This window comes from Theobroma cacao, chromosome 5, assembly GCF_000208745.1.
Source record: "Theobroma cacao cultivar B97-61/B2 chromosome 5, Criollo_cocoa_genome_V2, whole genome shotgun sequence".
NCBI classification, from domain to species: domain Eukaryota; kingdom Viridiplantae; phylum Streptophyta; class Magnoliopsida; order Malvales; family Malvaceae; genus Theobroma; species Theobroma cacao.
Window position 1 is genome coordinate 34313086 of NC_030854.1, and position 15987 is coordinate 34329072.

The 15987-nt window shown below is 33.2% G+C and overlaps 2 protein-coding genes across 3 annotated transcripts; both read right to left on the bottom strand.

Moving 5' to 3' along the window:
* Positions 2780 to 5728, bottom strand: LOC18599811 (membrin-11). 2 transcript variants are annotated; one of them, XM_007029950.2, is made up of 5 exons: positions 5345 to 5728; positions 3998 to 4118; positions 3728 to 3877; positions 3180 to 3375; positions 2780 to 3095 (listed from the first exon to the last, which is right to left on the bottom strand). In XM_007029950.2, exons 1-4 carry the CDS (start codon positions 5596 to 5598, stop codon positions 3214 to 3216), a joined length of 687 nt encoding a protein of 228 aa, XP_007030012.1. In that variant the 5' UTR covers positions 5599 to 5728; the 3' UTR covers positions 2780 to 3095; positions 3180 to 3213. The 2 variants fall into 2 exon arrangements, with proteins under 2 accessions (XP_007030012.1, XP_017977150.1); XM_018121661.1 differs by having other exon boundaries at positions 2841 to 3375.
* On the bottom strand, positions 5966 to 13067 carry LOC18599812 (protein RRP6-like 2). The gene is made up of 14 exons (XM_007029951.2): positions 12354 to 13067; positions 11273 to 11428; positions 10891 to 11049; positions 10733 to 10816; positions 10143 to 10222; positions 9980 to 10030; positions 9281 to 9389; positions 8721 to 8803; positions 8571 to 8616; positions 8305 to 8392; positions 8052 to 8221; positions 7266 to 7562; positions 7083 to 7184; positions 5966 to 6841 (listed from the first exon to the last, which is right to left on the bottom strand). Exons 1-14 carry the CDS (start codon positions 13065 to 13067, stop codon positions 6218 to 6220), a joined length of 2763 nt encoding a protein of 920 aa, XP_007030013.2. The 3' UTR covers positions 5966 to 6217.

Consider the following 15987-nt stretch of genomic DNA (forward strand, 5'->3'; position numbering starts at 1 on the left):
TGGAAAGGCAGCTTCCCGCCCCCAAGATTGAGAGTTGAAAACTGCCTGTTAAGCGACCCCTGGTTTTTCTTCGTACGAGTGTGGAATTTTAACGAATGGTGAATTGACGAAAATGGCCCTGGATTTCAGTTGGTGAGCGGCCTTTTTTAAAAGATGCTGTCGTTAGTTTCACTTTTTTGCTAGAAAATAGGAAAAAAATGATTTTTTTTATTTTTTTATTTTACATTTGCTTATACACGTGATTTTATATTAAGACAGGCCGGTTTTAATTAAGCACTAACTTAAATTTTAATAATTATATTATTATTAGATGATATATTTGTTACGTCAAATATTTATATTTTAAAAAATTATGAATGTTGAGTTGTACAATTTATCAGTTAAATTTTTTAAAAAAAGTAATAATCACGTGACATAACGAACTTGATTTAAATTCAATTTATATGAAACACTTTCAAACAAAAATTAACTAAAATAGTTTAAATGTTTCAAAAGATGTAAGTATAATATTTCAATTTCACATCGAATATGTATGAAATCTTAAAAAATTTATAAATATGAGCACTGTATACATGTTAGGTTAGTCTTTTGGTAGGAGGATGATTGCTATGTAATATATACATTTATCATTAAAATAATATTTAAATTCTAAAGTTGAATTTTTAATTTAAATAAAAAATCAAACTTTAAAGAGAAAAAATGGGAAGAAACTATTATTTAAGAACATTTTATAGCATGGATTATATTTTCCACTGATTTGACTTTAGCTGATTTATTTGTCAATCTCACATCCAACAAATAAGCTGAATCTTCGGAATTAGTTTCAAATATATATGTAAAAAAAATGAAAATATTATCCATACAACAATAATGTATTCTAATATAAACATAACGTTACTATTAAAATTAATATTGAAAATGGTCCACCTCTTGAATGATCTTCCATTTCATCATATCTTCATTTGTAATCAACTATAAATATTGTATTCAATTAGTATTTTATTTTTACACTAAATGCTAATTAACTTTTGAAAATATAAAAACAAAAAAAAACACTTAATAAAAATAAAAATTTTTATGTCTAATACACTGTGGATCATTTAATTAAAATAGTGTCTGGTAAACATATAAAAGTAAAAATTTAAGAATATTTAAATGAGCAATTTATTTACCAAATTAATTTGTTCAATTTCTTTCTCATTTTCACAATAAATATGTGAGATGGGTAGACATGGTTTGTCTCCCTTTATAGACTTGTTTGTATTGTACTTTAGATTTCGGATGTGAGAAAAAGCGGCAGAAGCAGCTTGCTTGTTGGGAAGATACTGGAGGTCATGTCAGTTCATCTCGTTCCTCTCCACCTCCATCCACAGCTGTCCATCCATGTAATGTTAAGCTTTCTTTAGACTGGACCCCACTTTCCAAAACCAGGGACAGGGAGCGGTAACAAGAAAAAGTAGGCATTGGATTCGGATGACAAATGAAGAAGAAAAGAAAAATATGTTAGGATAGTTTTGACAGGTGATGATGAGAATGTTTTCAAAGGGTGAAGGTAAAGAAAAGGCATTAATGAATCTCTAATATTAAAATTTATTATTTAAAAATAAATAAAAGAAGGAAGGGAGGGAGGGTGTTTTAGACAAATTGGTTAGAACATAGGAAGATAACTTAGAGAAGCAACTTCACGTGGCAGCCACATGGGGGATCGGGGTGTGGCAAAGAGGGGGATGCATCAAGGCACGTTTCAGCACCAAACCAACCTGTTTTCGACTCTTTTAAGCCTCAAGACTTGAAGGCATTGACATTTGTCAGGGAATTTTTTTTAACAAAAAGTCAATTTCGGTTTCTTCTTTTTTTTTTTTATCTTTGGTAATTTTATTTCTCTTTTCTTAAAACCTCTTTACTTTTTTATCAAATGGTTTTCAAGCTTTCAGTGGACTGTTTGTTGGGATTACAGTTTTCTGTGACTGTGTGTAGAAAGGAGAAACAAAGGTTGGAAAATTTTAATATTAGGATCCCTCAATTGGTGGCATCATTACTCAGCTATGATCTCATGTTATATATTATTTGAAATTTGATGTTTGTAATGGGAACTAGTATGGATTCAAATGGAAAAGTTAATTCAGAAATGGTAAAAGGGGTAAACCTCGGAAGATTAAAACAAAAAAATTAAATGCTTTTTGAGCTTTAGTTTAATTTATATTCCATGTCATTCCGTCTAATCAGACCGTTTCCATCAATTATTTTTCGGTGGAAAATAACATAATTCATATGGGATTCAACAACAAGTTGTATGATCCTTTTTAGTACTTACAAATGAAATCAGTGAATGGTTTAATTAAAAGGTTTTATCCCTTTTTAGCAAGTGGCAATGGCCATGTCGTGCCTACTTGCAGTAGATAAAAGTGAAGTCTCCAACGACGTTGACAATTGATGAAACTGACTACTGATTATGGGTCATCATCCCAATACAAAAGGAGGGACCTCCATTTGTACCTCTTTTGTTAGTCCAGATTAAACTTATCCAGACCCAATAGTTCATCGTTTTTCCAGTCTTTTGGGCCCAGCACAGCCCTACAGTCATAACCCGTACTCATAGATATCTCTTGGGTCATGGCTTAAGCCAACTGGAACCGATCCTTGGATATTTGCCTAGCAATACATATGATTTTACCAATCTCAGTTGTCCTTTCATCATCCAATTAGCTAGTACGTTTCTCAATTTAATAACTCTTTCTGGGGTTCATTAACCATCATAACTATATTTCACGACTCACAATTCACACCAAGCAACTTTTTGAGTAAATTTTTATAATTTCGAGTAGTAACACTATGAGAGATGGGTGAATGGCATTTTTAGCCAACATATGACTGTTTCTCAAGTAATGATTAAAAGCTTACAATCTAAAATCCTGACTCGTATCAATTATCAAGCATCCATAAAGCGTTAGTAGGCAAGCTGTAATATTTCTGGTCATCTTTTCTTGCAACTCTTTCCACATATTCATATCTCGGCTTTTGAGTGCATTTTAAGAACCAGCAACTTCCGTTCAGTGCAAGTTTGAATCGGCAAAGTCCATTTTTTGTCATCCGTTCTATATGAAAGCTCTTCACATCAAAACTTGTACTATTTGCTTTCTTAACATGAGAAGAGATCGAGAAAACAAACGTGTTTGTACCATGTAAGGAGGAAAAGTGAATTGAACAAGAGTTTCAGCGGGTCCACTTCCAGAAGAAATACAAGATGATGACTGTCAAAACCATCCCCACATATTTGATCCATCTATCAACACGGTTCCTCCTCTCAATGAGCCTCAAGACAGAGTTGGAGAGGCCAACTGTGTTAAGGACATCCAAAGCCTTTCGTTGTGCTCTCTGAACAATAACCAAAAGTTGGTTAAAATTAAAAACTGATACAGCACCCAATAATTAATGCAGACCATAAAATGCTAATATAGGGTAGTAATTCTGTATGAGATAGCTTGTAATTGAGCAGGGGAGGGAGGGATAGAGAAAATAAAACCCAAGTATAGCCACTACCACTAATAAAATCAGTAACTTAACCTATATTAAAACTATTAGATCTGCTGTGAGATTAACTAACTGCATTTGTTAAATTATCATTTGAACCATGTAAGTTCAAATGTGATTTGAGTGCATTCAACTTCTTGTGCTTATGCCTATGCCAGCATAGATATTGAAGAGATAAGGATCTCATTGTGTATACCTTGAGGCGTTCTCTTTGTTCTGAATATTTGGATAGGATAGCTGTTCCAGTTGCAAAAGATTCTTGTAACATCCTTGATGAGTTTCGAACTGATTGCATTGCTTGTGCTTCCTCATCAAAAATTCTCAAGACATGAGCTGACTCTCCATTCTAAATGAATAAAGTGAATTCATCACAAAAATCAAATTCTCTTCCAAAAAAGAACATCATATAGCATATTAACCAAATTGTCAAGAAAAACAGAAACAAAAATAGAAAAGGTTTGCATACAGCTCTCCCAAGCAATTCAGCTCTTTCCTTTGCTTCCAACATTCGTCTCTGATTCCTCATAGAATATTTGTCCAGACTCTCTTTCAAAGAGTCAGCCTCCTCCACCATTTGTTCCACTTTTCTATTGGCAAAACATAAATAGCCTAAAGATGTAAGGCCATCAAACTTACATTGATATTGAGTTATCAACAACATCAATAGGCATAGTTAATAAAATCACAAATCATAACAGCTCTAACTCCTTTCAAGTTTCACCAAAGGAAAAGGAAATGAGAGCACTTGGACAAAGCATAACCCAGTATAAAAAGAACCTAAACCAGTAGGCATAGACCTAAGCAGATGTTTCTCAAGGTAACCAAAATAGTTAGAACTTAGAACCAAGTGAAAATGTTGGTCTTTATTTCTGAGAAACTTTGTTAAAACTCAAAAATAATTGACAATTGGACATAGAGAGCTGACTGCATGTAAAGAAGGTTGTGTCAGTAAGCTTCAAAATAGTTTTCCTTCTAAAGTTAACCTGTTGGTTTCAAATGGTGGTTCTCTTTCAGATGTTTTAAATTTGATTTTCTAATAACCTACTGTTCGATATTTGGGTCTATGAAGTGTGAAATTTGACTTCTAGTGCAACTGCAAAGCTGTCCTCTATTGCAATTTATCAAGCTTAGGTGTCAGTTGCTTACACTAATCTGTCTTATGGAAATTTGTTCCAAGTCACCCAGTATGCAAACCATTGACTGAACCATTCATAAGAAAAACTAAACTTAATCACAGGGCTTCACACCAGTTTTCCTTCTTTTTTTTGTTCTTTTTCTTTTTATGAACACTATAAGTAAAACAACCATCAATATAGTAGTATGGTAATTGACAATTCAGCATTCTAAACATGCCGCCTCCCCCTCTCCTGCATAATTCTCAATGATAAATGACAATAAATATGCGTTATAAAGACTACACCATATGCCAAAATTCCTACAAAATTAAAACTAAAACATTCAAATTATTATTAATTTATTTCTTGAATTCATTGAAAGAATCAGACATTATAAGCAATTTCCCTAGGAAAGTTTTTTTTTTTTTTTTAAACAGAAGCAATCAAAACAACATCCATTGTCCAAGGCCTCAGCCGAAATCCCTATCTTTGAAAACAATACTATAATCAAAACTCAAAAGAAACAACAGCAACACAACGAATCAAATTGACAATTGAAGATAATTGTTAGAAATTTAACGCCTAATAAGAATTTGCATAAAATAACTATAACAATTTTGTCACCTTAGCAACTAATTATAAAAACTAATTTTCTGAAATTAGAAAAAAATGTGATTGAATAACGTGTTTGATGATACCTTTTCCAAAGATCGCGTTGTGATTTGGCGGCGATGGAACGCCAGAGGCGATCCATATCGGAGCATAGGGAGTGGATCTGCGATATATCCTTTTTGACGGCGAAAGAGAGCTCGGGAGAGTCGAGTCCTCCGCCGGCGGAGACGGAGCTCTCGAGCCTCTCTAAGCGCTCGATCCCGTCCCTTGCACGAAGCAGTAGCTTTCGCGCGCTTTGATAGACTTCTGATAATGTCCCTCCTCCTTCGATCGCTGCCATAATTTCCTAAAAAGCTTTCTCTTGTTTTTCTTCTAGAAAAGGACGTAGAGCCAGACTAAGGAAATAGAGATTTCTGGTGTTCACCGAATAGCGGTTTTTGAATTTGTTTGGACAGGTCACAGGTAATAAAAACTTGTTTTCGAGAACAATCATTGAGCCTATAATATACCGCCACGTCATTAAAATTGCATACTGCCATTTTTCATTTTCTTTTTTTCTTTTATCCGGTTATGCAAATGAAAATTTCAATTTCACCCTTTGGCTTTTTCTTTTTTACGAGTGTTTTTTGTCAATCTTTCTTCTTCTTTTTTTCCTTTTATATGAAAAAAGACAAATATAATTAAAATATGAAATGCCACATTTCTAATTTTTATCCAAAATCTAAAAATCATTTACTTCCAATAAATAAGCTATCTTGGAAGTTTTCAGCCTCCTAAAATCTCAAGTATAGCTTTCATTTCTCCTCTCAACAAGTCTAAACAGCTTCTTATGTAGCATAATTTAATGAGGGAGCCACTGCTAATCAGACAGAAAAAAACAATCAGTTTCTATTGATATTGCTTCTTTCTTTTGAAATGCAAAATTCTTTTTCATTTGTCTTACAGGATATGATTTATCCTCAGCGGAAAGTAGCACTTCTATTACCAGATGCAGGAAAAGCTTGACGTCGTCTAGCTTGCGGAAATTGTTTACTCCCATCTTCTATTTGCAGCCTACCGACAGCTGAACATTTCTTCTTACCCGCGGAATTGAGTTGGCTTCCTGATTCTTCCTCTGCATCTTCTCCAAACCTAGCCTGTTTCCTGGCTGCTTCATAATCAAATGGCTTTATTTGAAGACCACTTGGTTCTTTTGATTTCTTGACTTTAACCATTTTTCTGTTTTGATTACTGGTCTCAAAGCATTGTTCGAAGCTTGTAGATAACTCAGATAGGGATATAGCCATATCTTCTTTATTTGTTTCAAAAGAAGGTGCCACAGAACTCTCCCCCCCGGGTGTACCAGTAACTTCCGGGCTACCATCAATTGATTCTTCTTTATTTGAATTATCTTCCAACATTATAATATCTTCTAAAGTCGACTCCGTAGCTACCACAGCAGGAGGTTCTTCAGGTTGTGAAACTTCTGGAACTCTATTTGGCTCCTTCACTGCAGGTTTTGACTGCTCCTCTGTACCCAAAAATGAGTGAAATGAAAGATTCACTGAAGATCTGATCTGCTCCAACTTACTCTCTTCCTTGTCCTAAATAGCAAAACCAAGTTAGAACGGAATTGCTTTCCATAATAACAAGTAAAAGAATGCAATTATACAGGAATGCAACTATTTTAAAACCATGTGCATGGACTGCAGCTGAGCTTTTCGACAAGTTTCACTTTCACAAAGAACCGAATGCCAGCAGGTAGCGCATGAGAGAGAGAGAGAGAGATTGACTTTTCTAAAAAAGGCAGCAGACAAAAAATTGCAGCAGAATAACTAGGCTCACCTTTTTATCAGCTTCAAATTTCTTTTTTGCGGCAGCATTCCCCAGAAATGCCCCAAAGCCACGGCTTGGTTTCTTTAGAACCTGAACAGTGGCTCCAGTATCCTACATGGAACAGATAATTTAGCAAGCAGCAACTCATAAAATATAGATCACCATGCATCTATGAAAGGGTTAACAACTTACAATCTTTGCTGAAGGTGGCATAACTGTGCAAGCATTTATTTCTCCACTCTGCCCTGAGATGGCAAGACTTTCTCTGGCATACATTGAGGGACCATTCGCTATTGGCTGCTCAAAAGAGAATCTATTTTTGTTTCTGTCACTTCCAGCAATACTGCTTCCATTATTTTGTGGACAAGCAGGTCCCACCATGCCACCATCTGTGATTTCTGTCTTATCATTTGCCATTGTCAAGTCTGTAGAAGTCTCAGGAGGTAAGATTTTAGCTCCCTCATTAACTACTACATGTTCTTCTGATGCCTGCAAAAAGATATCTTTCAGTCGTCTAAACAAACAGTAATGATAAAGCGGTAGCAGGGGCAAAAAAGTACTTCTAGAAATTAACATATTTTCAACCCATTGCCAATTTATCGAAACAAACAGTAATGGCAAAGCAGCACAAAGAAAAGGTACAAAATCAACAATTTTTCAACCCATTCTTGCAAATAACATAGAGTTTCTATTGCCTTTTCGATAAGATTTTATCAGATTTATATTGAATCAATTAATCGACATATTCTTCATTTATAGTTTTGATAGATAATTGTATATTGGACGCTATAAGTTGTCTTAGTTATTAAGTTATACGAACAACCAACTACAATTCGCAAAGCTTTCTTTTTTTTCTGGACGATAATCAAAACCCATTTGAAGAGCGAAAACACAATGAGATAATGACAAAAATAGAACAGATTCACAAAATATATGAACAACGTATCAGGATGATCATTTCAGTGTAATGACTCTTACATTTAGCACACGCCCCATTCTAAGTTGTTGAGCAGCTTCTTCAAACACAATAGCATTCTGCATAGAATGCCTGATGATGGTAACAACTGAACCAAGATTTCGCTCCACATATGGGTGTTTTGATTTCAACAGTCGACGTAACTTGCTAGCAGTCACAGGCATCTGCTTGGCTTTTACCCGTAAGAAATAACAATAAGTACCAGTAAAACCAAGATACATATTGGAGGTTGATGAAAACTTGAAAAGTTCCTACCGATTTCAAGAAGTGTTTTGTTTGGCAATACATAACCAGTACTTTCATCCTCTGCACGGGCAATAATATCTCGCCATTCACAAAGTGCCTGTAAGCCATTTAAGTAAGACATATAAGCCAAAAAAAAGGATACCACATTCATCTATTTTTGCTAGTGAGGCTTCACATCAAACACATGTATCTGAATTAAAATTGGACATTTCTTGTGGCTAACCAACCAATCCATATGTTATTTTCAAAGTACATGAAACAAAAAAAGAACTTACAGCAACAATGGCTAGCTGCTCAGCATTGAAACCAGCCCCCAGCAACCTGTATCAAATAGCAGAATCAATGCCATTATTTAGTTTGAGTTTACATAAGACATTTCAAATTTCATGCAACTATGCAGTGTGCTAGTTGAGAAAGTAACAAACCCATATATATGGAGATATGAATTCTCCGTCAGCAGCTCTTTCTCATAAAGTTGCAAGCATACCTCAGAACTTCGCTTGTAGACCTGCTAGCAAGAAAACCTTTGCTAATAAGATAACAGTCAACAATAAATACCAGAAAGCAAAAAATTACACAAATTCATACATCCATGTAAATTTATTTTGAAAGGAGAAGACCCAAAAGAGAAAGAGTAGTTTATAGAAAAAAAATATTCAACAAAATTACATGTACTCTGTAAACATTGTTCTCAAGGAAACCTAAGCATGGTATCCCAAAGAATCAGATTATATTCATATGCAATAGTTAATCAACACATAAATTTCCAATACATAGCCTCAGCTTAGATTATACATTGCTGCTTGAACAAAATAAAATGTCAGAAGCCAGAGGAATATGGAAAACACAAACATGAATGTAACTAAAAAATAAGACTATTAAAATCTCTTAGCTTCTTTTCTTCTAGAACGGTCAGAATATGTATGATATCACATGCCATGGCCAACATAGAAAATGCAATAAATAATGATTTTTAGCATCATACCTCTACCAAAGGAGCATCACAGTGTTCAGATTCCTTAGGCATTGACAGCAATTTGATTCTCATCAAATCATAAATGTACAGCAAATAGTGTGTGTCTTCTCTAGCATATCTGTCATAAAAATATTATAAAAAGAAACAATTAGTTGACAGACAACAATGAAAGTTTCCTCCTCAATATTTCCAATCACAGACCCTTGAAACTTTCTTCAAGCTTAAAGTGAGTATAGTATTTTAGAATCAAAAGTACAATCATAAATAAAGAGCAAAGTGCTTTTACTTAATATTGATTAATAATTCGAAACTAACTACTATTTAGATCTTACTGTTTGATTGTTTCTCATAAAACATATAAAATGTCAGTAGTGATGATCTTATAAATTATATTGTTAATTTTTTTCCTTCACTGATAAGTTTGATGTGTTGAGTTTAGCCTTGACTGCAAGCACTACTTTGAGCACAGGAAATAAAAATGTGGACACACATGTATCGAAGATGTTGTCAAATTTACAAGTAAAGCAATCACTTTTATTTTCTCTCTTTCTAGACAAAGTGGTCAATAGTAGTCAATCATTGACCTTAAGGACTAATGCAAGTGCAGCAATTAGACATTATTTAATTACAGAGAGTGAGAGAAACAGAAAGGCAACTGAAGGGTGAAACAGAGAAGGCAAAAGATCCAGGTTCCAGAAGCAATGTTACCTGATCATTTCATCAGGAAGAGGACGCAATCTCCAATCTGCATTCTGGTATCTGCAATGAGTTAACTAATCAATCTTAAAGAAGGTAGAAAAGCAGATCAAAGAGGAGAGAAGTAGCACGTATAAACAAGAAGAAGATCAAACAAATTTAAATGAAGACCTACTCTTTGTTGGCAGTAACTCCACAAAAGTGATGCAGAAGATACTCCAAACTATTTCTTTCCAATTTCAAAACCCTTGAGGCCTGAGGACCACGCAAAAGCATAAGTCAACATATCAGTAGGTGTCCAACACGGATTTTAAATTCAAATTAAAAACAATCACTTCAAGTATATTCTAACTGCACTCAAAACTAAGCAAAAGCATTTCCAATCAAAATAATGGCACTTAGTGAATGGTAATTAGGTTCTACAAATATGTTGTAGGTGGTAAGACTTTCAAGGCTATAGCATATTTTAACTTCTTCAATGAGTTCCAATGATAATAGCATCGTCATAATCATCCATAAAACTGGTTAAATTAGTTCAATCATCTGGACCAAAAGCACAGAGTTGTCATGTATTGTCTTAGATACCATTTTCCACTAATTTATTCTCACACGCTAGTTAACCCTAACAAATGATTTCATAGAAAAAGTTAACATGGTGCCACATAAAACATAAATTCTTAAATATACCAAAAAACTAAGAATTTAAAAAAAATTCTCAAATTAAATCTTCAAGTTCAGAGAAGTGGTGGGTTGACAGTATAAAACCTGCCCAGTGTCAAAGAGATTGCACAAATATATGCCAAAGTCCCGTTGTAGCCACACAATATCACGGTCTGCTCCATGCATAACCTAGTTGAATTAAGGATATCAAACAATGCAATGGACTCATCATTAAAAAAAAAGGCAGATATCAAGAGACCAACCTTTTTCTTGGTGGGATCCTTGAATACTTCCCTAAGATATGGGCCAACATGAATTCGAAGCTTCAAAGTATCTACAATAAAATCCTCAGTTCTGGTAGAAATTTGCATCAAGCAAGTCAATCCTTGAAAAGATCGATATTGGTTATGCTCCAAATCAACCTGAGAATATTTAAACAGAAATTAAACTACATGCAAAGAGGTCCCATGCTAAAAAAATCCTATGTTTGATGCATAGAAAGTCCAGTCAAACCGGTAGCCCTGATCCCCAAAACATATTCGCCTTTCTTCAGACCAGGAAAACACTTCATTCTAAACCATACCATGCATTCTGGCGGAATCAACATTACACATAAAGTCATATAAAAAGCTGTCTGATTTTTACCGCAAATTCATTCACACTGCGTAATTTAGCCACTAACTCCTTCAAATCTTTTACTTCCTCCACAAGCTTGAATGGGGTGGACTCAATTGAGGGGGGGTTTATGGGCTCAATATTTGCTATATCTGTGTCCACAAAATCCATAACAGACAGCTTATCCTGTAAAAAAAAAAGTGTTTTCTCTTATTTTGGCAAGCACAACAAATTTACAGGATATAAATCAGCCAGTTATTTACAAGAACAGAGTTGAGTGTGTGTGAGATACCAAGATATAACAACCAAATAAAAGTGAAAATTTTTATCAAATCCATCTACAAATAATGTTACTAAGGTAGCCCTTAAGAACAGCATTCTCAAAAACAATTATAGCATTCCCATCTTCTAGTTCCTATTAGTAAATGGTGACCTTCATAAATGGTCACCATTTGCACCAACAAAGAAAATAAGAAAGATGACCTTCATTTAACAACTGACTTCCTATAAAACCATCAGGAACACTATTACCTCAATCATCTATTTTGCTAATATTCTTTTTCCTTTGTGTAACCAGGTAAGGTGCCTTAACTCTAAAAAGAAAATGTAAAGACAGGTATATTCTCCTTCTTCATCTTCTTTTTTTTTTTAAATTTTAACCATGTGAGGTGCCTTCTCCTTATTTATTCTTCTGTCCGTGAGAATCATTTCTGAGCGATGAAAATGCTAAAATAACTATTTTAATGATTCTCACTGCAGAAATTCATGCCCCAGAAAATATACAAACATATTACTAATCAGAAGCTAACAATAGCTATATATATATATATATATAAAGTGCAAATAAAAGCATTTCAAATATGTCCAACTATTCTAATCCTGTTCACGACCATCAAAACTACTAAACACACGTCAACTTATCCAAACAAACAAAAAAACTGTGAAAATATATCCTATAAGATACAAAATTGGGTTATCCAAACAATACAGAAATATTATGAAAGAAAATATAAAACAACTACGACATACAAAAGTGACTAACGCCAAGAAAATACAGAAAATAAACGACTTAAAATATATATATATATATATTAAACAAGAAAAAACCAACCAGTGGATGAACAAAACGCTGCCCATCCTCACTCCTTTGCAACCAAACATGTTCAAAAGGCTGATTCGAATTATTAACAAGTATATTATACTCTTCTTGCGGCCTCCGTATCGTTGGTATATGAAACGGCACCTTCGCTTTTGCCGTCGTCCCCGCAGCCAACGCCCCTTTCTTCACCTTCACTTCAGAAGAACTCGAAGCCCCACATTCCTTTCCACCCACTATGTCACCAGCCGAGTCTCTCACTAACCCACCAGCCCCTTTCTTCTTCTTCTTCCCGTGAACCACCTGAAACCCATCAGTATCCGCATCCGCCCCGTTAACCCGACCCGTTTCCTCTTGTTTCTTTCTAATCTTTTGAAATTCGTCCGTGTACAAGTCGACTCGCTCTAAGCATTCGTCGATGATATTAACCGTCCAATCATAAGCTTCATCATCGGCGATATTTTCAATTTTGTTAGGGAAATTAATCGCCTTGTTGGAGCCCCAGGCTTTAGCCGATGAGCCGATGGATTCGAGCAAGGAATGTGACGTATTGTCGATTTGATCAATGGGGAGCTTGAATTGATCGAAATTGTAGAAGAAATGAAAGTCTTGATTGGAAGGAAGGGTTTGAGAAGAGGAAGAGAGTGAGGAAACAGAAGAAGAGAGAGGGCCTGAAGCTAGGGCTTGAAGAGATTGAAAACTTTTTGAAGGTTCAGATTGGGATTCCATTGTTCTTGGATCGATGTTGTTGTTCTTGGTTTTTAGGGTTTTGGGTGACGAAAGGTTAGGGTTTTAGGGATTTTTGGCTCTTTTTCTTTTTTATTCCCATCGAGGAAGACAAGAAAAAAAAATCTTTTATCAAAGAAACTGAAAAGAGTTAAAAGGGGGCTGTCTTCTAGTAGCTTTATTGTTACTTTGTTGCAAATTATTTTTATTTTTTATAAAAGTAAAAAAAAATAAAAATAAAATCAGATAGAAATCTTTTTAGAAAATTGAAAAATTAATTTTCATACACAAAGAAATGCATGATTTATTCTATTTTACTTATATTTTCAATTACTAAATCTTTTTATTTATATAATATTTTTATGAGATAATAACATATAATAATAAAAATAATAACCTTGCAAAATAGAAACTTTTTTTATTATTCATGTGTTTTTGTCATATTTTTTTTTTAAGTTGAAATCAACATTATTTATGTGATTTTTCAATATGTTTTATATCAAGTTTAAAAACAAATATTTTGTCATTAATTTGACTCTCTATTGGGTCAATAATTAATGCAAATTGAATGAAAATTAATGCAAAATATAGTATTAAAATTTTAATAAAAAAGTTAACATAAATTATTTTTAAAAAATTAAATAAATTTTATTTTTTATTATATTTAATTAAATTTTTATATTTTTATTTTAAATAAAATAAATTTTAATAATTAAAGATCAACTAATTATCATTAATAAAAATAATTCTTGATAAAATATGTCTTTTCATCAATACCGATATACCTTCTACAAGTTCTCAAACCAAATGTTTGTGTTGTGGAAAAAATTAAATGATTATTCAATAGTTTTCTTTGGTGTGACTCAATAGATTCAAAACCTATGTATTGGACATTGCGGGAAAAAAATTTGCTTTCGTGGATTAGATGTCTTTTGAAGCTTTTTTTATCAAACTTTGGTGGTGTTTTCGCACGATTAATGGCTTATGGACACGTTTCAGGAAAGCTAAGTACTACACTGGACAAGTACCAATGCAAACCAATGCTAGACTCTATGACTCTCAATCGTGAAAGTGATTGAAAAGTGCCTGCAGCATTACTGAAGAGAATATTCTTTGGAAAAGCGAAATTTTTTTCCTAGCACAATTATTGGATGGGAGAACAACTTTTGGTAACTTTGTTCTTTTTCATTTGCATTCAATGCTTAATGCTAACTATTTTAATGACAATGATGGATGGGATGAAGGAAAATTTCAAGTAGTACTCTTTGATTTTTTGATTGAGGATATTATGAAAATTTCTATTGAAAACTCTAAAGATTATGTTGCTTATTAGGTATCTACTTCTCATGATGACTTTACTTTTAAAAGTGCATGATAATTGATTCGTCAACAATAACTAGCAGACAATGTTCATAATCTTATTTGGCATAAAAGCATTTCTCTCAGTCCTTTCTTTTTGTTGTGGCGGTTTGTACATGGTTGAATACCAATTGAACTAAAGTTTAAAGCCAAAGGCATTCAATTGGCTTCTAAATGCCAATGCTGTCACGTAGAGGAAACACTATTCCATGCTTTATGGCAAAGTTCAATGGCATAACAGGTGTAGAATCACTTGGCTAAATTTTTCCTAATCAATGTCATTCGGCCTCACAATATTGTATAAGTATTTTGAGCATGGTACTACTCAGGAGATTGTACAAAAAAGGGGTATATTTCGATTTTATTACTTATATTTTATTGTTGGTTTTTATGGATTGAACGAAATGATAAAAAACATAAAAATCTAGAAATGTATCTTAACAGAGTAATATGGCAAATCATAAATTTATTGATGCAACTTTGGAAAGGAAATCTCCTACAGAGATGGCAGTGGAAAGGTGATTTACAAACTGCCAGCTTATGGAGGTTTGGATTTGCAAAGGAGTCTCCTATACCATCCAAAATAATTAGATGGGTATATTCATCTATTGATAGATGAAGTTAAGTTGAATGTTGATAATAGTTTTGAGGACCAATTTCAAAATGTTGCAGGAGGATAAGTGTTACAGAATCATACAGGTATACTTATATTTGAATCCTTTGAAAACTTTTATCCTAATAATACCCTAAAAGTCAAATTCCTTGCTTTACAAAGAGGTTTGCTTTTATGCCAATATCACATTTTTTCTAATGTTTGGATTGAAATTGATGCTAAGGTAATTGTGTAAGTGATAAAAGGAGGGAGGCAAGATTCTTATGATATTCATTACAGCCTCATAAAATGTCTGCAAACTTTTTTTTATAGAATTTCTCGCATTCATCAAGAAGATAGTCAAGTTGTAGATTTTTTGTCAAATCATGAATATTTTCATCATAAAACTAGATAAGATTAACTTACTTTATGTTAGATTCAAATAATTATAAAACAATAGTACTCCTTATTAATTTTTCCTATTGTAAGCAAGCAATATTACTTTAGTTCATGTTTTCATGCAAAGAAAGTAGTATTTCCATTAGGAATATTTCCTTATCTTTCTCATGTAAGATTTATATCCCATTTCCAGTATACTTCTACTTCCCATTTTTAATAAAATACTAACAGGTAGTTGGTCCTGAGAGTTGTTCAAACTTTAAAAAAACTATCATCATTAAAAATGACATTTACATATTTTATATCCACGTGATATTAATTTAGAAAATGAAAATAACACGTGGTCATATCGTCAAGTTATATCAACATGCCACATCACTTTTCATTATTACATTCAATATGTCACATTAGTATTACATAATATAAAATGATAAATAGTATTTTAATTAATTATTAATTATAATAATTTATTTAATAGAAATAAAAATATATTTAGATTTACTTTTTTTTTAATAATTCAGCAAAAAAATTTTAAATATTATACCAAAAATGTTTATATATAGTATTGAAATT